The sequence below is a fragment of the Hyaena hyaena genome, unplaced genomic scaffold (assembly GCF_003009895.1).
Source record: "Hyaena hyaena isolate Hyena2069 unplaced genomic scaffold, ASM300989v1 scaffold_238, whole genome shotgun sequence".
Classification (NCBI taxonomy): domain Eukaryota; kingdom Metazoa; phylum Chordata; class Mammalia; order Carnivora; family Hyaenidae; genus Hyaena; species Hyaena hyaena.
This window is the reverse complement of record NW_024080870.1, coordinates 411,994-436,311: the sequence shown is the minus strand read 5'-3', so window position 1 is coordinate 436,311 and position 24,318 is coordinate 411,994. Positions and strand designations below refer to the sequence as shown.

Genomic DNA, 24,318 nt, shown 5'->3' with positions numbered 1-24,318 from the left:
GGGGGGGGGGGGGGGGGGGGGGGGGGGGGGGGGTCCCGCCTGGGGGCCGCCGCCTCCGCGCTGTCCGTGCGGCCGTGCCCGTGTGTCCCGCCCGGCCCGGGTCCTGGAGTCGGACGGGCAGGGCCCCCTCGGAGCGGAGGCTCTCAGGGACCCGGGCTCTGCGCTGAAACCTCGGGGCGGAAACGTCGGCGCCGGCCCCCTTGTGGGTCACTTCACCGCCGTCGTGGGAGAACCGCCGACTCGCTCTCGGGTGGCGGGTGGGGGTTCACAGGAAGGGGGGGTCGGCCGCGGGCCGAGAGGGAAGAATGATCCGCACGTTCACACTCGGTGGGGAGCCGTAGCCTCAAAGGCACAGGAACAACTCGCGGACAGTCCGCACTCCCAGTGCCCGGGGTGGAGGCGGTTTCCACGTGGAGTGTTGACCGAGCCCGCTCCCTGGCCGCAGGCCCACGGGGGGCGAAGGCCACACGCGCTGGGCTCCAGCACGTCTCGGCCCTCGCTGGAGATTAAGCACCGAGCAGGCCCCCGAGGCAGTGCCGCACCCTAAGGCGCCTCCAGCAGGGAGTCTCCCCCCAGCCCCTCACGTGGGCTTCTCCCCAAGGTGCGATGTCCACCACGGGTGGGGCCCTGGCGACACTCCGCCGGCTCTCGTTCATCGACTCGGCAGTAGCTGCGTGTGGCCCTAGTGGGCCTGGGGATGGTGCCACCTGCTCGGCCCCGCTGGCATCGAGGGCTCTCCGGGAAGGCTGGCTCCCGCGGGGAAACGAGTCTGGGGGTGACGCGGGCCCTTCGGTGAACGCGGTGGGGGTAGTTCTGAGACGTGAACTGAAAGGTCCCCATGGGGCTAGCTGATGGGGCGGCCTTCAGGGACCCCTTGCGTCCCTGCCCCCGCCCCCAGAACATTCCATCCCTCCTTTCATCCTGGTATTCCGGCCCAGGGGAATGGGGGTGTCCACGCTGTCCACATATCCGAGTCCCCCGGGGCGGCTCTGCTCACACCGACTGTGTGACACTCTTCGGGGTGTCCAAACCCACGTGGCGGGTGCCCTCCCCAGGGGCTGAGTGAGTCGGTCAGGGGCCCTGGCGGCCCGAGAATTCACACTGCTGACCAGCCCCTGGGTGATGTGGGCGCTGTGTCCAGGATCGCTCTGTGTGACACAGATCTGGAGGGCGTGCTGAGTGGCAGGGGTGAGGGCCACCTTCCTGCGCGTTAGATCCCCCGGCGTCTTTAAGAAGCCCTGAGCCCTGGGCTGCATCCTGGCTGTGACGGTACCTAGGGCTGGAGAACTCTCTGGATGATTCCAGTGCACAGGCTTTGAACCTGTTCTTGCAAGATCAAGAAAGTCCCTAGGGAAGTGCTGATGGATGGGGGCCACAAGATGACAGTTCCGTTGTCAACATCGTGATGCCATTGTCCTCACCGTGACACCATCACCCCTACCACGACATCACCATCCTTGCATGACATCCTCCCCTGCTCACCACGGCACGAGCATCATCACAGCTGACACTCACCGAGTACTGATGCACCGGCACCGTTCTACATGCCGTCAGTCAGTCACTCAACAAACACTGGGGGCCCTCGCCCTCTGAGCTGCCGCATGATTGAGGAGGGAGGCGTGCAAAACAGGTGATCAGTGCCGAGGACTATGGAGACAAGTGAGGCTGGGCACAGAAGAGGAAACTGAGGCACAGACAGCCTAAGTTAACTGGCCCGGGGGCACAAACAGAAAGGGATGGAAACGAGACCTGCCTGATTCCACGATGACTGCTGTCTGCCGGTGGCCTCAGGACATTGCCGCTGCCTCCCCTCTTAGTCTGGAAAAGTGCAAACTGGGCGGAGAGCTCACAGGGCCCTACGGGAAGAGGGAGCGAGCCAAGATGCAAAATCAGTTACGTAAGCACGGAGACAAACGAAAAATTTTCTCAAAGGGAGGGAAACCATGCTACTGAGACCGCGGTCTTTGCTGCCACCTGGTGGTTATGTTGTGGAACTGCACCCAGGGAGGGCCCTGATTCTCAAATCGGTCCAAGGACTGACTCTTCAGCCCCCTGGGTGCCTCACACTGCAGGGCAGGGGGCTCTCCGCTGGGGCGATTCACCATCTCCTGCCCACCTTGGACACTGGCAAAGGCCACAGACATTTTTGGTTGTCACAGCTGGGGATGAGTGCCCCCGGCATCCAGTGGCCAGATGCCAGGGACGCGGCTAAGCATCCTTCAGTGCACGGGGCAGCCCCCACGGCAGAGAATTACCTCGTCCCACGTGTCAGGTGTGCTGAGCTTGAGGAACCCGCTACGGGCACAGAAATGAGTCGTCACAACAGAAAGCACGTGTGTTCTCAAGGAACTAGTTGGAAAGAATCTCGTCCATTCTGTAAACACTTGCCCAACTCCTACGATGTGTCAAGAACTGTTCGTGGGGCCTGGGGACACATGACTGCAGGTGAATGACAAGATCCCTGGCCTGACTGGCTTACATGGAAATGGACAACACACACACGAACCAAGGATACACACGAGAAATTCAGGTAGTATTAGGGTTATGAAGAAAATAAAGCAGGGTCATGAGCTAGGGGGTGGCCAAGAATGAAGTTACTCTAGGAAGGACGCTCAGAAGGGCTTTCGGGACGAGGTGGTGCTGAGACCTAAGTGAGGAAGCTGCCATGTGGGGAAACGGCGACCAGGCAGGTGGCAGCAAGTGCAAAGGCTCTGAGGTGGAAACACGCTCATGTGTTTGAAGGGAAGGAAGAAGGAGGGGTGTGTGTGTAGGAGGTGACTGGGGGCAGGAGCTATGTAGGCAGAGGGGATGAAGAGGAGGGGGGAGGGGGCCCACAGCGAGGAGGTGCCGATGATAAGTGGGCTTTGCGATTCCATTCTGTCTGGTTCTGTCCTGCCCTATTCTATTCCATCCTGAGTCTATTTTGAGGCAATGAGACCTTTCTAGGTGAGGGAATGCATAGGCCCCACGCCTGTGGTTCTTAGCCCCACCTTCACATCAGCACCATCCAGGGACCCAGGGAAACCACATTTCTAGCACCTGGGCCTCGAACTTCTCACCCTGGGGAGCCCGGAAGCGGGTAGCACAGGCATCGGCAGCCCCATTTTGCAGATGGGGAGCCTCAGGAGCAGAGAAGCACTTGCCTGGGGGTACTGCGCAGGTGACGGATCCAGGGTGAGTCGAGACCCCGCCCCAGCGTCATCACCCCTCCCTCCCTCCCTCCGACACCGGGCTTCTCACCCCCATCCCCCCTTCAACACCCTCGATCCACTTACAGTAAAACGGGGAGCGATCCACGGTCTCTGCTTCACCCCAAGTGAATTTCCACTGTCATGTCCCCAGCACATGACACCCAACCACTGGGTCACGGGTGTTAGGTCTCCATGAAGGTTGGAGGCAGACTGGTCATCTCTGCCTGGTTACAACAGCCCGTGCTTTGTCAAATATTTATGGGCTAGGTCCCCTCTGGATCACGTGGAGCGTGTGTGTGTGTGTGGGGTGGAGGCGGGAGACACGGAAACACACATGCACACTCACGCGCACGCGCAGGTGCACACAGGAGCACATGCACTCTCATGCACGGAGGACACCTGAGAATTGCAGAAACACAGTGACAGAGACAGACAGAGAGAGGGGTGGGGAGAAGGCCGTGGAGGAGATGGAGCTGACGCGGAGACGGGCAGGAGAGACCCCCCTGCAGAGATAGGAGCGGCAGGAAAAACAGAAGCGAGATGGCGAGAAACCAAAAATGTAGGGGCATTGGTGGTGGAAGACAGGGCCCTGGGTCCCCGCAGAGCAGGGGACAGCCGGCGGGTTGGGCACTTGGATCAGGCTGACAGATGGCATCCGCCTGTGCTCAGCTGGAGGTCACTGTCATCTGCCCTGGGCTTCTCCTGGCAGCTCCCTGGAATTCCCTTGAGGATGGGTCACCCGGCACGCGAGCCTCCTTCCCGGGCAGAGCGCTGGGTACCTTCTTCAAATGACACACCCTCATGTGATGGTGGGGCCCAAACACTTGAAGGAAGATTCACAGGCGGCACACGAACAGGGTCAAACCCTTCACATTTGTCCCAAGGGGAGCGCCTCGCCTGTCCCACCCCGGTTCTGGCCCTGGCGGGCCGTCTGCTGGACCCACGCTTCCTCTGGGGGTATTTGGGCTGAGAATGTCCTTCCTGTTTCCATCACACCTTAGGGCTTCCTTCTGAGATCTGGGTTGAGCTGTTGGATCTTTTCGGAGCAAGAGTTGGGGGTGCTGGTCACTTGCTCACAGATTAATAAACTGAGGCACAGAGAAAGGGAATAATTCGCTCAGATTCACAAATCAAGGTATCAGATATCAGAACTAGGACCAAATCCCATCCCAGGGGCATTTTTCTGCTCTAGACCCTGGACAGTTTGACGGTTCACAGACTGATTCAGATCTGTCTTCTATCTATCTATCTATCCATCCATCCATCCACCCATCCTATCATACCTACCTAAGTACTGAATCCATCCCATCTATCTGTCCATTCTATCTATCTACCTACCTATCTACCTATCTATCTATCTATCTATCTATCTATCTATCTATCTATCTATCTATCTATCTAGTCTGTCTATCTATCTATCTATCTATCTATCTATCTATCTATCTATCTATCCATCCATCTATCCATCCATCCATCCATCTAAATATATTATTCATTATTTTTCTTCTCGAATGTGACATATGTTCATTGTAGAAAATCCCATAGTTCCACACTCAGGATGACACCTCTTAACATTTTGGTGCATTTTTTTCTGGTCTCTATATCCACCTAGGTATTGTTGATAAAGACACACATGCACAAACATAGTTAACGAACCAGGTAGTTTCTCTAATTCTTCCAGCACCTGTGTGTTCCCTTCAGGCACGTCTTTACGTTTCACTGAGGAATGTGCTTATATAAACAAGGCCACCATCAGCCCATGTAAGCCCCGGCTCATAAGGAACCTTTGTGTAAATTAGCAAAAGGCGCCCCTCCAGGTAGGGACACTTCACTTCGCAGGTGGGAACAGGAAAGGTCCTTCTGCGAACCAGCCCTGCCCCAGAGCACACAGTCTGGTGAGCAGGTGCAGTTCAGAATTCACCCTCACCCTGGCTGTCTGGAGGGGTGCCTTGGGCAGTGCCCAACCTGCCCAACCATATGTGATGACCCGGTGCACAAAAGCGTTCTTGAACAATGCAGGCATTTCCGAGATGGGTATTAATCAAAGGTTCATGCAAGATGCATGCAAATTAGGAAATCCTAGTTGGCTCTAGAAGTAGAGCCCACACAGTTTGATTCCAGAGTTATTTTTTAAATCTCTCTTCCAAGTGAATTGCCAATTCTGTCTCCCTTGTATCTAGCAATGTACTTGGCCTAGAGGAAATGTTCTGTATTTATAAAATGGAAATGACACACATAGTGTAGTGGTTTTAAAATACATCTGCAGATTCTCTGACCCTCCCCCTAGAAAAGGTGGGGTCTGATTCCTCTTCTCTTGACCGTGGGCTGGCCTTTGTGATCTGCCTCTACCCAACAGGTGCCAGCAGTGTGGCTGCCCGACCTCTGAGGCTAGGCTGTAAGAGGCGACACGGCTTCCGTCTGGATCCCCGCCCTTGGGGACCGCGAGTCACCGTGGCGTGAGGGAGCCCAAGCAGCCTCACGGAGAGGCCACGCTGACCACCGGCATCACCCGCGGGACGTGGGAGTGAGCAGCTTTCACATGATTCCAGAACCCACCTTCAGGCTGCCCCCACTGAGGCTGAGCAGAGAGAGAGACTCAATGTCGGCACCAAGCCTCCCTGCTGGGAGATTTGCGAGCACAGTGAACGTCAGGACTGTGCTAAGCCCCTCAGCCTTGGGGAGGGTAAACAGAGTTAGGCTGTGGAATAGGACATTTACCATTTACCACCTGCTCTGGGCCATGCCATTAGCCTTTATGTGCTGATGGATTTTGCCACAAGCGTCTATGACCTGAGGACTTCTCTGGTCCCAGGAGTCTGCCTGGTAATAGCTGCCCCAAGGGCCGCTCGCCTCCCGGCCTCCAGGTGGGGCAGCCTTCGGTGTGTCTGATGATAGACTGCACGGGCGGAATGGGGACCGCAGCAACCCGAAAGTGGTCTTGGAGGAGAACCAGTTCAAATGAGGAGAATACCACTTACGTTTCATTCGCAAAGTGCTGTCCCGTCTGCAAATCCCTTTCCAGCCGGGATCTCAGACGCCTGGAGCACAGGAGGGGAGGAGGAGAGGCTTGATGGGGGACCTGGTGGCAGAACGGGCTTGGCCCCCACCGGCTGGTCCACTAAACCCTGGCCACCGACACCCTCAGGAGGGACCACCTGTCACGGTTTTTCCGGAACTCCGATTTCAAAGGATTCTGCAGTGATGCCCATTGAGTCACAGGTCTCGGTTTGGAAAGCGGCATCAGCGAGCGGATGCCCCGGGGTCAGCTCAGCGCCTCCAGCCCGGAGGGGATGAAACAGCGGCCGTCAGGACCCCTGCGGCTCCCAGGCCCTCTGCATCCTGGCCCTGGGCTAGGGAAGGGTCAGCCACAAACGAGAAGATGCGAAGGCGGAAGAAAACCTGGTGGGAAGCCAGGAAGCGGGAGCCTCAGCCGGATTAGCAAGTGACCAGCACGGAGTCATCAAAGGGCCTGGATGAAAGGCTGGAGGTCACTCAGGGAGAGTTTAAACACAGGCAGCTTAAGTGGTAACAGGCCCAAAGTGCGGGATCAAAGAGGCTTCAGAACCACAGCTCAGCCTGCCCGGGAGCTGCTCACGCCCATGCATCCCGCGATCGGGCTGGAGGAGGGCGGGGAGGGCGTGCTCACCCAGCAAGGCCGGGGCTCCGACTGCAGAGCTCGGGGAGCACGTGGGACGGTTCGTAAGAGCCACTGGCTTCTTTTCCTTTGTATCTGGGAAGAGGTATAGGCTCCCAGAAACTTGGGAAAAGAAAAAAAAGGACACAGCATCCCCTCAACTTTACTGGAAGCTTCCGTAGGGGTGACATCCCATGTAGCTGTACAGACCGCAGACCTACTGTGTGTGTGTGTGTGTGTGTGTGCAGCTCTGTGCAATTTTCTCCCACATATAGACTCACGCACCCACCACTATAGCCAAGATACAGAATTCTCCATCCCCGCGGAGGAGCCCCCTTCTGCCACCCAGCTGTGGCTGTGCGCCCAGGGCCACCCCAGAACGGGTGCCTGGCCGCCACGTGTGCGTTCCCTGTCTCAGAGTTTTGTCATTTTGAGAACATTACACAGGAGGAATTCCACAGCAGGTACTGGCTGGGGACTGGCCTCTCTTCCCTCAGCAAGACCACATGTGGGGCTCCGCCCCCGGGGGCACCAACACTGGAACTTTCCACATGCAGGCGGTGTTCTAGGGCAGGGGTGGGGCACGATTTATCCCCCCCGCCCCCCCGCCCCCAGGATGTTTGCGTGGTTCTAGATTTTAGCAGTTACAACCGTTTTTCTCACTGAGTGGTACGTGGGTCTTCATGCGGGAGGCCCCATATCTGTTTAGTGGACTGTTATCCAAGGAAACTGGGAATCGTGCAGCTCACACGGTTTCCCTCTTTGCTTTGGCCACTAGGAATAGGCCTTGGCTTTTTACGCTTTTTTTTTTTATTTAAATTTTTAATTTTTAAAAATGTATTTGTTTTTGAGAGAGAGTCAGACAGAGTGCGAGCAGGGGAGGGGCAGAGAGAGAAGGAGACACAGAATCTGAAGCAGCTTCAGGCTCTGAGCTGGTTGTCAGCACAGAGCCTGACATGGGGCTCGAACTCACAAACCATGAGATCGTGACCTGAGCCACAGTTGGGCACTTAACCGACTGGGCCACTCAGGCGCCTGTGTATACTTTGTGTATATATATATGTGTGTGTGTATATATATATGTGTATATACACACACACACACACACACACACACACATACATACAGAGGATCTTTGTTCACTTCCTGATGGGCGGGACAATGAATAAAAGATGCAGGTAAGATTTTATCTTTACTCAGAAAATTGACTCTTGGCTATGGCCATTGGTTTGTGGTTCTGCAAAGGGCCCTGGTACAGAAGCAGATATATTTATACCTATATTTATATCTGAATCTTTATCTGTGTCTGTGTCTGTATCTATATCTATTTCTGTATTTGTATCTATACCTATATCTGTGTCTGTATCTGTATTTATACCTATATCCTGTATCTGTATCTGTGTCTATATCTGTATCTATACCTGTGTCTGTATCTGCATTTGTATCTATATCTGTTTCTATCTCTATCTAGGTATCTATGCAGTATACGTTCAAAATTTCATGGGTTATTATGTTATACCCAGATTGCAGTATCCTCACCGACCAGAGACCACCAGGGAGAGCAAGTCACACATGCAAAGGCAAAGGGCTTTATTACGGGCTTAAGCTTGGGCTCACAGACTTCACCAGCATATGGGTCCGTGCTGAGAGCCTCGAACAAGGGCAGAGTAGGGTTTTTATGGGGTTTGAGATGGGGGAGTTACAGCAGTTGTGACATGGGAACAGTGATCCAATCATAATAATTCAACATCATTGACAGCGGGTTTGACCATACACATTGTCTAGAGTATTCGTTACTTTTGGCGGGATCCAATTACAACATTTAGAGTACCTTTAAATTCAACCAATCACAGAGCGAGCCTAGGGTCTTGTTCGGCGACTAATAGGTTAACTTTAACATTAGGTAACAGGGTCCTATCTGTAGTTTCTATCTCCAGGCCTCTCCCTTAGTAATGTGGAGGGTGGTCGCTGGCCTTTCCTGATTGGGTGTTGCAAGGGTGGTTTCTCCTGCCTCGGGCAATGTGTAACTGCCTGATAGTTTTGGGAAAGCTGAAACTCAGGCCTTCTAGTTCAGAGGGGAAACTTAAAGCCTGTCATGGAGTCAGTTTGGTTTAGACGTTTAGACTTGTGGCCTTACAATTACAACGTCATGGGTGAGGGTGGAAATGAGGAAGAAGAGTCACAGAAGGTGACAGTGAATAAAAGGCCGTGAAGCACGGCCGTCCGGCTGCACGGGTCTAAGGGGCAGGCGCTGGGGGGGGTGCAGGTTTTGCCCCCAGGACACACTCTAAGTGCCACTGGCGCTGGAGGAGTGGGTGTTAAAATTGCTAGCGTTTGCTGTGGGTTGGGCATACGGCCAAGCCCTTCAAATGCGTCTTTTCACAGGACACTGAGAGGCAGACGCTCACATTATGCCCTTTTTACAAAGGGGGAGGGGGAGGGGCGGAGAGGGGAAGGCACTTGCACAGTCAGGGTCCCGCTGCTGCTAAGCGCGGGGGCTCGGCTCAAACTCCGGACGTCTGACTGACTCAGAAAGACCAGGGTTTTCTGGGGGTCGTGTTGCAGCAGCTCCGGGACTGCGGGGCCTGCATCTCCCTTTCCTCATGAAATTGAAAAATTCTGGCCAAATGTTGTGGCCAGAGTCTCATTCCTGGGGTTTGTCTTACCCAGACCAGGAAATGTTTCCATGGCTCCAGCAGGGCCAGATGTTGGAGGTGAAAAGAGCGAGCCACAGGCCCAGCAAAGGGAATACGGGTCCCCCACACCCGGCGATTAGGAGGGGATCCTCAGCTGTGAGCGTGCCCCTCGGCTTCCTGAAGGAAGTCTATCTTGCTAATTACGTAACCGTGACTGTGGCCTTGACTGTGGTCTGCCGCTGCTACAGCTTCACCCCTAAGGCCACGCAAGGGCCTGCCTGGGACAATGATACCACGACCCTTCCTGACCAGGAAGGAAAGCCCAGCTGTGCAAGGGCAGCGGGACAAGGAACGGCTCCGCCACGGGGCAGGATCTGGTCCAGAGCTCCCGTCGGGTCCACGTAAAGGAAGCCCGGCGAGTTCTGTCTTTCCTTACTCCCCGTCCTCCACAGAGCTGCTGGGACGCTGTGTTTAATGCCCAGATCAGGGGGTGTCCCAGCTCACCAGTTCCCAGGGGGTCAGGGGGTATCTAAGCTCACCAGTTCCTAGGGGGTCAGGGGGGGTCTCAGCTCACCAGTTCCTAGGGGGTCAGGGGGGGTCTCAGCTCACCAGTTCCTAGGGGGTCAGGGGGAGTCTCAGCTCACCAGTTACTAGGGGGCTCCCTCTAATTATGGAATACATACGTGACCTGAGAATACATACATGCGGCAACTATTGTATGCAGACTGCATAAATACCCTATTGGGTCTTTTCATGAAATGCTCACGTCTCCCCAAGGTTCAGCTGGCTGTGGCTTCCTTCTGGGTCCTTCAGCTACCTGGAAATAAACAAAGACCAACCAAATGAGAACAGGCAAAGGCTATTAATTCAGAGTTTGCCAAGACGCAGGCAGCGGGGGCTGACTCCCCTGCATGCTGGCCGAGGCGCCGAGGCCGGCAGAGAAGGAAAGCGGTGGGAGACATAAGGGAGGGTTGGCTCGGGGAGGCTGGCTGTGGACTCACTGGAAGTAGAGACGTCTTATGGGATTGGTTAGGGGTGTGTGTTTGGCTTTCTCTGGTTGGTCCCCAGTTGGCAGAAGGGACAAAAATGGGGGGAGCTGGCAGTGATTGATGGAATCCTGCTCATTTGGAGCCCACTGTTAACAAAAGTCTGGCTTTCTGGACTGGTTGCTAGAGACAGTGGCTTTGCTTCCTACAGTCTGACTTTCAGAAAGCAGCCCGGCCTCCTGGGCTGGCGTTAGTGTAGACAGTGGGTTGGTTTCCTGGGCTGGTGGCTGCAGAGGGTGGGTCACAATTCTATCTTCTACATCCGGTCTGGCCACTGTCTGTTCGCATGTTCAGTTTCTCATAGCGAATACGTAACTATACCAAGTCGTGGCTCTCACGTGAAAAATATTTACACGTGATGGGAGGTGACGGAGGGGGAGGGGTTATGAGGATCAAACCGGCTTGAAATGAGTTGAGAATGTGTGGGACCATCCATCTTAGACGTCACGCAGGTGTCAGAGTCCTGCGTTATTTCTAGACATTTATTCCCCCATCTGATTCTTTTTCTTTTTTAATTTTAATTTTAATTTTAATGTTTTTTACTTATTTCTGAGAGAGAGAGAGACAGCATGAGCAGGGGAGGGTCAGAGAGAGAGGGAGACACAGAATCCAAAACAGGCTCCAGGCTCTGAGCTGTCAGCACAGAGCCCGACGCGGGGCTCGAACCCACAAACCGTGAGATCATGACCTGAGCCCAAGTCGGATGCTTAACTGACTGAGCCATCCAGGTGCCCCTGATTATTTTTCTATATTGTGAGCATTTCTCCATGAAGCCAAGGGTTGGGGAAGTTTAAGAAAGGTGAACATATGTGAGAAATCCATAAGCCCATAGACAAACTGTTCATGAAGCTGAAGAGAGTTGATGTAAATCAGTGCTTCTCAAAGTGTGGTCCTTGGATCAGCTGGGTCAGCATGGGTGGGGAATTTGTTAGAAATGAAAATTCTCGGGCCCCACCCCAGACCCACTGAATCAAAAACTCCCGTTGCTGGGAGTATGGCCCAGCAATCTGATTTACTCAGCCCCCGGGGGGTGCCGTTGAAGACACCCAAGTAGACAGACCCCTCAGCCTGTAACCTGACAACAATAGATTATTGTCTGAGAACACTGAGGACCGAGAAAAACAATCAGAAAAACAAGAGAAGGGTGTGGAAGGACGTGGGGCAGAGACCATGCTTCAATGCCGAGCCTCACAACCCAAGATGTTGGGGAGAAGAGTAACTACGTGGACTAGACAGTCATATTTTATTTACAGCAATGAGGAGAACAGCGTATGTTTCGCCGGGTGCAGCTATTTTTCAAATGTCGGTAGGTTTGACTGGGCTGAACAAAGTACAAATTAATTTAAACGCATCGCTGAACTTACCATAACTTTTGCTGTGATGGGTTTTCTCAGACAATTTGCGCTGAAACCACTACCATGAAATTTCTAAACATCGAAATGGAGTCCCCATACGCAAAACAGTTATTATAGACCAGGGGCTGCCGGATAAGCTTGAAACTTAGCAGCCAACGTCTGCCCCCAAGAGTTTCATGACCTAGCCTTCTTCCTCTTAACGCACTGTGTGTCTACCAACCCCACATTCCACGTGTGAAGTTCCAGCCACATCAAATCACTTGATGTTCTTGAAGTTCAGAGCACCATCTTTCCAAACAGCGAACTCCTATATATCCGCTAATACCCCGCTCACATATCACGCCTTCCTGGAAACCTCTCCCCAACTTCCCCAGGAAGCCTGACGTTTCCCTTCCCCCATGGCACCCAGGACACACCTCCATCATGGCCGGTACCCTCACTAGGCTGTAATCATGTCTGCTTCCTGGGGGACAATGAATTCCTTGAATGAAGGCACCATCTTCTTTTCTTCTTTGTATGCATGGGACCCAGCTCGATGCCTGTCTCATAGTCAGTGCTCAACAGATATTTGCTCATCAAAATTATGCTTGTTATTTATCTGAAAGGCATGCTTATCTGTTAAGTCCAACATAAAGCAAGTATTAGAGGGAATATCTTTTATGTAGCTTTTGCGGTTAACCTGTATGAAGTCATCTGCAATACCAGTGATGGATGAAATGAGAAAATAGGGCCAGCAAATGGAAGATAGGAAACAACAGCAACAATAAAATCACAGAGCAGAAAAGAGAAAACTAGTGATGAGTAAATACGACATTTAATTTTGAGCTTCCTGGCAGTCTAGGGGAAAAGGGAAATAATGGGTTATAGATGTTGGTTTGGACAGTGAATCATAGTAGTTTACCTAGAGAGATAGGTGGTTTCAACCTCGAATTTACGGTGCAGGTTCCCACGTGATGGTATGAGGAGGCGGGGTCTCTGGGGCATAGGTAGGTCGTGAGGGTGGAGCTCTCATGAATGGAATTAGTGCCTTTATAAAGGGGACCCCACAGAGCTTCCTTGGGCTCTCTCTCTGCCATGAGGATGCACTGAGAAGTCAGCAGTCTGCAGCCCCGAAGAAGGTTCTCACAGAGCCTGATCGTGCTGGTGCCCTAATCCTGGACAAGTAGCCTCCAGACCTGAGAGAACTAAGTGTCTGTGGTTTTTTTTTTTCTTAATTTTTCATGTTTATTATTTATTTTTGAAAGAGAGAGACAGACACAGCATGAGCCGGGCGGGGGGAGGGGGTCAGAGAGAGAGGGAGACACAGAGTCTGAAACAGGCTCCAGGCTCTGAGCTGTCAGCACAGAGCCCACGCGGGGCTCGAACTCATGAACCATGAAATCATGACCTGAGTCGAAGTGAGACGCTCAACAGACCGAGCCCCCAGGTGCCCCAGGTCTGCTGTCTACAAGCCCCCCAGGCTGCGGTGCTTTGTTATCACAGCCTGACTGGACTGAGTCCGGTGCAGTGGGATGCTTCCAGCAGTTTGGGAAGAGCCGTGCACGTGGGGAGGGACGGGAGGTGCACCGGGCAAGGCGAGCCGATGAGTGCCAGCCCGTGAAGGGTTGTGAGTGACACCAAAGGACGTTGGGTCTTAGGTTCCGCAGTGCAGTAAATGGGGAGTGAGGAAATAATTTAAACCGGGAGGGGACACAGCCATGCTCTATGTGTAAAAGATGTAGAGAGGCTGGGGCACCCAGGAGGCTCAGTCAGCTAAGTGTCTGACTTCGGCTCAGGTCATGATCTCCTGGTTTGGGGAGTTTGAGCCGCGCATCGGGCTCTGTGCTGACGGTTCGGAGCCTGGAGCCTGCTTCGGATCCTGTGTCTCCCTCTCTCTCTGCCCCTCCCCTGCTTGCGCTCTCTTTCTTTCTCTCAAAACAAAACAAAACAAAACAAAACAAAAAACCACGCCTAAATCTTCCTTACATCGCTCCTCCTTAGTCCCCCACCAGGACCCAGCTTCGCTCTGCAGTAAACAGGCACTGGTCCTAAATCTCTTCACTACGAGGCCAAGCACTTTGAAAACACCAAAGCCTGAACTGACATCAATTATGCTGAAAGGGGGAAAAATTAATTAAAAGTTTTCGAAGGGCTCTATTCTGTATTCTTCTCTATTTTCGTGTTATCAGCAACGCCGCTTTTTCTTCTGGCTGGGAGTTATTACAGTAGAACATTTTCATGTTGCTTGTAGGGTAATTATGTCAAATATATGGGAGATGATAAGCGGCAGTTTGTATTATTCTGTGATTAATCTCCATACATTCTGGCATTTCAATCTGGCCTCGGAAGACGGGGTTTGCTGCTCTCTGGTGTGGAAGGAGGGTGTGAGAATGGCCTGGAAGACTGCGAGCTAGACATGGAGGTGGTTCTGGGGGGGGACACCCCGGTTTCCCTGAGAGCCCACCACCCCCAGGCTCCACTCCACGTCATCGCCATGGCTCACGCAGCCCAGCGCTTAGGAAAGTGTGGTGTGCACACTGCCTGCATCGACTCACCCAGGGTGCTTGGTACAAGGCACACTCGTGTCTTCTGTCCCCCAACCCACGGGAATCAGGAGGGACACGGCCACTGGCCGAGGGATCTGTATTTTCAATCATACATCCGCTGGTGTGCTAAAAGTTTTTGAACAGCCGACCCGGATGACAGGGCCTCGACTTGAACCTCTGCAAGCCCCAAATTGGATATGAAGGTTTTCCAAGGTAGTGCTGAAGGGGGAGCAGACGTCAGGATCAAACACTAGTGTAGACGACCAGGGCAGCTCATGGCTCTCCTCTTCTGAATTCCTTTAAAAATACAAAATAGGGGGGGCGCCTGGGTGGCTTAGTCGGTTAAGCGTCCGACTTTCCGACTTTCGATTAGGTCATGATCTCGCGGTTCGTGGGTTCGAGCCCCGCGTCGGGCTCTGTGCTGACTGCCGGCTCAGAGCCTGGAGCCTGTTTCAGTCTGTGACTCCCTCTCTCTCTGACCCTCCCCTGCTCACGCTGTCTCTCTCTCCTATAAATAAATAAAACATTTAAAAAAAATAAAATAAAAATACAAAATAGGGCACCCAGGGGGCTCAGTGGGTTAAGCGACCGATTCTTGGTTTCAGCTCAGGTTATGATCTCAGGGTTCGTGGGTTCGAGCCCCGCGTCGGGCTCTGTGCTGACAGGGTGGAGCCTGCTTGGGATTCTCTCTCTTTGTCCCTCCCCTCGCCTCTCATGCTCTTTCTCTCTCTCAAAATAAGTAAATACACTTTAAAACCCCCAAAACAGATACAACCGGCTTGTTGCTACCAATGGCTAGGTAAGGCGTCTGTTGGCAGTGTTCAAGAAGGACAAAATGAAACTCCAGCAGAGGGTCAGGATGCAAGTTTGCGAATAGGCCCTAACTTGGAACAGCACCCGGAGGGGGTGCCAGAGAGGGGCCGGGCTCTGCTTCCTCCAGTGATGCGCTCTCCCTGGACAACCTCCTCCCTCCCTGGCCAGGCAGGCTGTGCATAGATGCGCAGTGTCGCCATCCTGCGCCATTTCGACCCCACACTGGGGACTTTTCCCTGGCCGCCGTGGCGTCCTGACGGAAGGTGCCCAAAGTGACCAGCTCCATGCTGGGGACCCTCAGGCCGCATCTCTTGGAGCCAGCCTCGTTGCGGCCGGCTCCCTTCCTCCCCGAAGTCTGGCCATTTGGGTCCTGTGCAATTCCGGAATCTCCCCAGTCCCCAAGTGGGACCTTTCTGCCAAGTTAACTTTGGCAAACTCCGGTAACGCTGACAGGCAAGAAATATTGTGGGCCATGCTGGGTTCTCTTTGGTCTATGATTTATTGATGGAGAGTATGAAATTTTCATTAAAACAGACTGCCGTTCCTCACTCATTTGTCACATTTTTAATTTATATTTTAAAACATTAATAAAACCGACACGATTAATTATTTTTTTTGAAATGTCAAATATATTTAAGATGTGGGACGGGTTAGGCCTGGGCTTGCCATGAGCAGCACAGGGAGAACACAGTTCAAGAAAGCAGTGCTCTGGGTAACCAAGTCCTTTTCCCTTCCGGACCCACGGTCAGCTCAGTGGTCTCTGGTCTCTTCCTGGATGTCACTGCTTATAAGGTACTTCTGTTTTCTTTACCATGAGGTGTCATTTGGTATCACCTGGGGCGTCCTGGCTTCTGTCTACGATCCCGGCATTATTAATAACGTCCCTTTCACACCTCTGCTTTCGTGACAAATTGTACAGTGTTCTGAGTCCGAGGCTGAAGGGCCTTTGGACTAGACATACGCGATCCAATTTCTTGGAAGCTACCTGCCCTTTCTCTGGCCTGTTTCCTCATTTGCAAAGCGGAAATAATATTAGCAACATCATGATATCGTCACAAGTTTAGATGAGATAGTATAGCATGCCCAGTGCAGTGCCTGGCATACAACAAGTGATTAACTGATGACGGCTGCCATCAAATTTGTGGTCACTGTCATCAGTAGACCCCGTGGGGGGCTGGCCCAGGCTCAGCTCCCACCTCACTGAGCCCTGCTCTCCCCTTGTGGCCTTTTCTGAGTCCTTCATCCATTGCCCGCCTTGGAGATGTGATTAAAAGAGGAATAATCGCTGAGATTTTTTTCGAAGCACCTGCCATGTGCCAAGACTTGTCCCTGTCGTGTCTCTTCAAGACTCGTAACAGAACAATGCGTTCAATGCAATTATTACCACCCCCATCTTACAGATGAGCAAACTGAGGCTGAGGTGTAATAAGACCGGGACTGCTGTGGACGTAATTGGGCCCAGGAGCTCCCGCCCCTGACAGGGTACGTTCTACTTCTCCCAGCGAGATGAAGAGCCTGGGAGCGGCGTTGCTGCACGAGACTTGCTTTCCCGGAACGTCTGCCCCTGTGGGTGCAGCGTCTCCACCTTGACAGGCTCCCGCACCCTCACCCCCAGTCCCTTCTCGGAGGGACGTGGTTCCCGCACCCTCACCCCCAGTCCCTTCTCGGAGGGATGTGATTCTCGAAGCTCGTGTGTTCCAGACCTCACCTTGGAATTCCAGACGGTTTTGGCCAGAAGGATCCTAAGCAAAAGTGGCCCAGGGATTCGCAAACGTCTGTTCACTCCCGCATTCAAGGTGGATTTTATCTGCAGAGGTGACACCTGCCCAAGGTGACACCCAGATTGTGAGCAAAACCTCCAAACAGAGAGAAAGAATGGAAGTAACCATAAGAAGAATTACAACTCGCAGATATGATACTTTAATAACCAATGTATCTATTTTTCCAGGCATTAAAGTTACTTGTTAAATATTTACTGAGCTCTTTCTTATATTCCAGGTACTTGGCTGGGAACTGAGGATATAGTGATGACCTAATTTTTCTTTTTGCAGTCCCAACGATATATCCTATCAATGATGTAATTTAAACATAACACCAATTCTATTAAAATTATACATGTATATACCCACTCGCAGTGGAATATGTAAAACAGAGAACACAACACCCACACGAGTTTTGTCTGGGTTTATGCCATCACGGGGACCCACATCCCATAGCTGGGGGTGTGTGTGCGATGAGATGTCCCTGTCCTGTCTTGGATCCGTGCCCACTGGGTGGCCTCCCAGAAAAAAATGGACTTTCCAGTTCTTCAGATTCTTCTCCAGAGCAAATATGTTTACGTATTCTACCCTTCCCCTTTTCCCTTTCCTTTCCTTTCCTTTCCTTTCCTTTCCTTTCCTTTCCTTTCCTTTCCTTTCCTTTCCTTTCCTTTCCTTTCCTGTCTTCTCTTCTCTTTTCTACAAATGGAAGCAAAGTAAACAGTGATCTAACCTCGCTTTTTCACACTTAACAACCTATCTTGGAGACGGTTCCGTATCAGCACGCAGAAAGCTTTCTTGCTCTTTTTACAGCTGTTTTTTGATGACCGTATGGACGTCAATGGTGATTACTACCAGGAAGTCAATATAACGAAAACCTTCCACGGGGCTCTGCTGTAATGGCAAGAGCTTCCTGGCATGGAACACGATGGGGTGGGGGAGAAATAGATTATGGTTGAACACACATATTATCATGCTTACGTACAATTGGATCTCCATGTACACATGGATATCTATGAACTGGGAAGAACGTTTGTTAAGATATTAGCATCAGTGTCTTCATCCATTCACGCTGCTCCAAGGAAAACCCCATAGACTGGGTGGCTTACATACGACAGAAATTTATGCCTCAGAGTTCTTGAGGCTGAAAGTCCAAGATCAAGGTTCTGGAAGGTTCAGTGTCTGGTGAGGCCTCACTTCCTGGTTTATGGGTGTGGTCTTCTCTCTGTATCTTTACGTGGCAGGAGGGTAAGGGTCTCTGGGTCTCTTTCATAAGGGCACTAATCTTATTCAGGAGGTTCCCCCCATGACCCGGTCACCTCCCTGGTGCCCACCCCCTCATGCCGCCACGCTGGGGATTGGGGTTTCCGCACGAGAACTGGGTGGGGGGGCAAACCTTCAGTCTATAGCATTCTGCCTGCGCTCTTCAAAATCTCACATGCAAAATCCATTCATTCCACCCCAAAGTCCCCGGGGTTTAAACTCTTTCCGGGGATCCGCCCCAAAGTCTAAAATCCAAAGCCTCACTTAAATCTCACCTAAACCAGAAACGGGAGATTCCTCATGGGGCAAACTGCTCTCTGGCTGTGGACCCGGCAAACCAGAGGCCAGCGTGTGCTTCCGAAACACAGTGGTGGGACAGGCCCAGGATGGGATTTCTCCTCCAAAGGGGGAGAAATGGCAAAAAGACAGGGTGATGGGTCCCAAGTGACTCCAAGGTGGGGGCGGGGAAAGAATCGTCCTCTTTGGCTCATAGCCCGCCCCCCAGACCCACAGGGACGGGGTCCCCATGCTCCAGGCTCACGGAGTCCTCCGCTACAGGCTGAGGGTGGACCGCAGAGACCATGAATGGCTGCGACCTGCAGCACCTCAGGGCGGCACCTGGGGACGCCGTAGACAGGGCCGCGCATAAAAGGACACGAGTCTGCACATAAAGGGGCGAGAGCGGCTTGGTCAGAGGGACCCTGGAATCCACTCTAATCAGTTCCACAGACGCGTCTGCAGACGTCACGACCGTAGCTGATCTTCCTAGTGAACGAGCCGTGGCTCACCCGGCCACCAGCCGCCGTCGGCTCAAGCTGACATGCCCACACCAACCCTCTCGCTTTCCAGACGACAGTGCTTAGTCGCTGCCTTGTTCCTGAAGGAGAGTGCAAGGCTTGGTGAATTTCGTCATCTTCAGATTATTCTATAAAGAGCTTTCCAAACATGCAGGGGCTGGGGGAGAAAATAGGAAAATGGGTTCCGAGCAACGAGGCAGGTGGAGTTCAGGGCCTATTCCCACCCCTTGTTTTGCCTTTTATTTTTCAGTGAGGACCGTGAGGACTTGAGACGGGAAAGGTCTGGCCTCAGATCAAACCGGAAGGCCAGGATGGAGACCCAGGCACCATTTTTCATCGCCCTGCGGGGTCTCCGGCTCCGTGGCCCACACACCCCAAGAAACGACGATGAGGCCGTCTGTGCCACGAGCCTTCTGTACCTTCGCCTTCCCTTGCCCTGGTGAGACTCATACGGGAACACCATTTGCGGGTGGCGTCCCCCCATGAAAGGTTCAGGACACTGCCGTGTTCATCACCGAGCTCCTAAGAGCAGTGCCTACAGCGTGGAAATCCTTTTTTTCCTTGACAAATGATATATTTCATTTATTTCCCATGATCTTCTTGCATTATTTCAACATTATTAATACTCGGCAAATATATTAAAAAAGTAATAAACTGGCAATTATGATTGTGCTATGGACCCCAAACTGCAATTATTCATTATGTTTCAATTATTAACTTCACTTCAAATGTCTTTCAGCAAAGATTGCAAAAGGAAAAAAAAAATCCCAATGAAGCTCTGTACCCTGGTTGCTGGAAACCCATGCTTCGCTCTGACTCGACACTTGTGTGATTTATCTGCTGTCTCAGGCCTGGAGGAATCAAAATAATAATAAAAAAAAAAATCTTTCTTTCTATTTAATAAACAATAACCACCAACACCTTGTGTCTATGGGTAGCTTTTTAACCCTTCCTAGGGCCTTAGTATCTATTATAATATTTTATTTAAAAAACGTTAATGAAGAGACTGGGTCCAAAGTGGTCCTCAGTTTGCTGACTGGGGACACAGAAGCGGGGGAGGCTCAGGAATCACACAGCTCAGACTTCTAGAGGCTGAGCCGGCCCACTGCCCAGGACCCCTCCTCGCCCAGAACATCTTAGTGCCGGCCCCAGTCCCCAAGACTAAGCTCGCCCTCGGAGCAGTCTTCCACTGTCCATCCCGAACACCTCCCACGTGTGTAGGGTAAGTGATGGCCATACAGGATAGGAGAAATTCCATTTTTTAAAAATAAGCAAATCGCATTAAATTTTAATGGCGGTCATTACGGGCGGGTCTGTCTCCGGCGCTCAGCGAGTGCTTCAGTCCCCTCTGAAGAGTTCCATTTGCACAGATTAATTGTCTGCAATTTTGCCCGGCGTGTCCTCATCTCAGTTGTGGGGACTGTGAGGCCTTGTCCCCATCCCGGCAGCTCGATGATGTAGCACTTTGGCCTTTAAAATATGCACAATAAATATTTTAGATTTGCTGACGAATGACTTGTGCTTGCTACGAGGTTGCCAAGTGTGCAGGGGGGGACGGAGCAGGAAGTTGAGCGAGTCTCAGAGGGAGAGCCAGTTGGGCTTCACGAAGACATGCTGGGGGCCGGGTGTGAGGAGAGGCTTTGTGTCCAGGGTCACTGTCGCAGGGTTACACCTGCTTCCTGAAAAGCGTGGCGGTGTCCTGCTCACGGATGGGTAAGACTCACACAGTAGCGGCTTGGCACTTCGTTCAACAGCTCAGTTTCCCATGAAGCACCCAGTGGGTTCTTTAGAGCTATGGACCAGATCTTGCTGCTCGCCTGCTTAAAACATTCTGCTGTTTCCCAGCACACTTAGAGTAAGATCCTACCTCCTTACCATGCACCTAGAAGGCCTTCCGTGATCCACTCCTGTGGCTCCTCTGACTGCCTCACCCCCTCATTGTCCCCTGCTCACAATACTCCATCTACTTTGCTCATTTTCTGTGAATGCACAGAGCAAGTTTCTGCCCCAGGACCTTTGCACTTGCTGTTCCCTTTTCCCAGACCGCTGGACCTTGACATCTTCCCATGGGTGGCTTGTTTTGGTCATCTCAGTCTCAGCGCAAGCACCTAATCTAAAGTATCCCTTCATCTCAACCACTCTCCACCCCGTTACCTGATCTTATCAACTCTATTCACTCTTTGAACTTGTTTGCTTGGTTGGTTTACACGGGCTTTACTTATCGGTCGCCTGTCTCTTCTCTCTGCTGGAAGTTCCACAAAGGTAGGGACCTATGTATGTTGTTCATGACACACCCTTACATCTAGAGGGCAGCCTATCACACTGTCTGCTCAGAAGGCGTCTGTTGAACGAATGAGCAACCAGTCCCTGAGCACTGCTGGTGTCTGCTGGGTGCTGGGAACCAGGGAACGAGACACGTGTGGGTCCTTATAACATTCATCTAACGTTCCAGTAAGGTCTTCAGTCTTTGAACTTCTAGCAGCTTGGGTAAGCAGCTCTCAGGCAAACATACCCAGACCAGAGAGATCAGTGTCCAATTTTGGTCACGATCCCGGGCTCAGACTCTGAAATCCCAGGGGTTTTTAGAGATCCTGGCATCCAAATGTCCCCATTTACAAGCCCTGGAGAGAGGATGTGACCTAGACAAGCTGAAGGCAGCAGGCTGGAGGCAGGGAGGGAATCTGAATGTAGGGCAATGACTCTGGGAATTGTATTTGCTCAGTTGCCTTGTCCTCCCTCTCAGATCTGCGTTCTGAGAGGTTCTGACTGGACCCAGGAGCTCACACGTTGTTTCCTAAGGAAAGATTTACACTAGCACATTTCCATACACTCGATCTACCACGACAGGTGTGTTGGACACCAACGGTAAGTATTATCCCAGGGGACGTGTTGTTAAGGACACCTGAGCCAGGTAAGCACCCCCGCTGGCTTTTCCTTAAGTGATCTGTCTCTCCTTTCTTTCTTTCAATGTCTTGTCAGTGTTTGTCTTGTACTAGAACACAAAATAGCTAGGCCTGCCATGAACCACCTTGGCCCTTCACGTACACGAGGCGGGGCTGCTAATTCACAGCCGAGGCAGCTGCCACGAGAAATGCTCCCCACGGGGGCGCCTGGGTGGCTTAGTCAGTTAAGCGTCCGACTTTCGCTTAGGTCATGATCTCAGGGTTCGTGGGTTCGAGCCCCGCGTCGGGCTCTGTGCTGACTGCCAGCTCAGAGCCTGGAGCCTGTTTCAGAGTCTGTATCTCCCTCTCTCTCTGACCCTCCCCTGCTCACGCTGTCTCTCTCTCTCTCCTAGAAATAAAAAAAACATTAAAAAAAAATAAAAAAAAAAAAAAAAAAGAAATGCTCCCCACGTCTAGCTCGCAAATAGCTCACCGCCCTTTCCGTGACATGACCGATGGAAAACTTTTCCGAGTGTCCCACAGATGATTCAACTGCGTGTTACATCGATCATTTCACTGGGTTTTCCACACTGACTACTTCGCTGGAAATCGCACATCTAACTTTCAGCAGGGGTTTGAGGCTCAGCTGAGGTCCCTGGGATTGGACAAGGTTAAATAAATGTGCTTGAGAGGCCCTTCTGGCTCTATTACCTGGGGGGTGCTAGGCTCCTTCTGCGCCCACTGCTTCAGGAGAAATGGGATGGATTCCCCTCGTAACGGCTCTCAGGGCAGCTCCAAGCTTGGCCATAAAGCGCGGTACTTGATTTCCCGGCTGAAACACTTCCTCTCCCGGTGTCCTAAGGAGGGCCTTGGAATGGATAAGTTATGTGTTGTGGTTTTAGGCATTAATGAATATGAGAAACTAAATTATTGAATTTTGCAATGCAAATTATATTTTGAACACAAATTCTTCATTTCTGAATGCTAAGGACTCATAAAGAATGTCAATGGTTTATGAATTAGGCCATTAGCATGCAATTTGTGATTCAAACAGCACACCAGCACCATGTAATAAGTAACTATATAAAGGGTAGTGTTGTCTAAATTTTCAAAATATTTTGCTTGATGCATTAGAGAGCTTTCAAAAGGCTCCAATGACCTGCCCTTCCTTCCCTCCTTCTTCCCTTGTTTCCTTTTTCTTCCTTCCTGTCTCTCTTCCTTCCTTCCCTCCCTCCTTCCCGCCTTCCACTGACTGCATTAGCTCTTACTCCTGCTGCCTCAGTCTTTTCACAGATTACATTGTAGTAGCCACACGAGTCCTAAGAACTAGTTTAGATGAAACTCCCAATAGCTTTAGAGCTGGGAACTTGGAGACCCAGAGTGAAAGGGTCTTGTCCAAGGTCTTCGGAGGTAGAGCCAAGCAGAGCCAGGTCTCTGACATCCAACACCCACACCCTCAGTTGACTCCACCATGCTTACATGCCACAGACTCCTTGCAGACACTGTCCCGAGTATGGGTTTTCATGCAGGGGGAAGAGCCAGGGCACTGGAGAAGAAAGCATGATGTACACATCATCCGCTCTATGGATGGACAAACACCGCCATGTTTGTCCACTGGGACATCCTGATCTCACGGCAGCTGGGATCAGCAAGTGGAATTAGTACGGAGCAAAATCTCAGGCCAAGTTCAGGAACGAGGTGTCTCTGTTAGAACCATCGGTCCGGGAATGAAATACCTGGTGCAGCGGTGAGCATTCCATCACTTAGAGAAGTTCAAGTTGAGTGCAGATTCTAATTCAATAAAATCCAAAAGCCTAATGTTCCTCTAGCTTGGCGGTTGGTGGTCAACCTTGGCTGCACGCCAGAATCACCGGGGAAGCTTCTAAAGCTCTCCACGCCACACCCTTTTTTGATTAAATCAAAGTCTCTGGGGTGGGTTCCAACGATCAGAAAGGGCTCAGAATCTTTAGGGTAGCCCAGCAGCTCCGAAATTTCAGCATGTGTGAGAACCACCACAGAGGCTAATTATAAAGGCAGGCTCCTGTGCTCCGGATCCCAGATATTCTGATTCAGCTCACCGGGAAGCGTGCCTTGGTGACCCTTCAGCCGAACACGATATTCAGCCGTCTTTGGAACCAACATGCCAGGCACTGTCCACCCGTCCCTCTCCCCTGGCGACGGGGAGGAACTGGATTGAGAGATGGATCAACTTGCATGCTCTAGAGCTCTGACCAAGGCTCACAGTCCCACATGGCTTCTGAGGCTCTTGTTCAGAATCATTTGGGCAGACCAGCACTCAACCTTTAGCTCCAAGGCCAAGGCTCCACCCCGGCCTTCGGTAGGAAGTTAGCCATAGGGAGGAAAAACCCTTCGCCCTCTGCACCTAGCATTTCTTTCCTTCCCAGACTGATCGAGTCTT

At 52.0% G+C, this 24,318-nt stretch overlaps 1 protein-coding gene across 1 annotated transcript in view; it reads left to right on the top strand.

Moving 5' to 3' along the window:
• The window catches only part of TMEM114 (transmembrane protein 114), a 28,634-nt gene extending 8,747 nt beyond the window's left edge, over positions 1-19,887 (top strand). Inside the window, exon 4 of the mRNA XM_039244349.1 lies at positions 19,268-19,887. Within this exon, the coding sequence (XP_039100280.1) occupies positions 19,268-19,287 (20 nt within the window). The 3' untranslated portion in view covers positions 19,288-19,887. The remainder of the gene's footprint in view (positions 1-19,267) is intronic.
• The last annotated feature ends 4,431 nt before the right edge of the window (positions 19,888-24,318 follow it).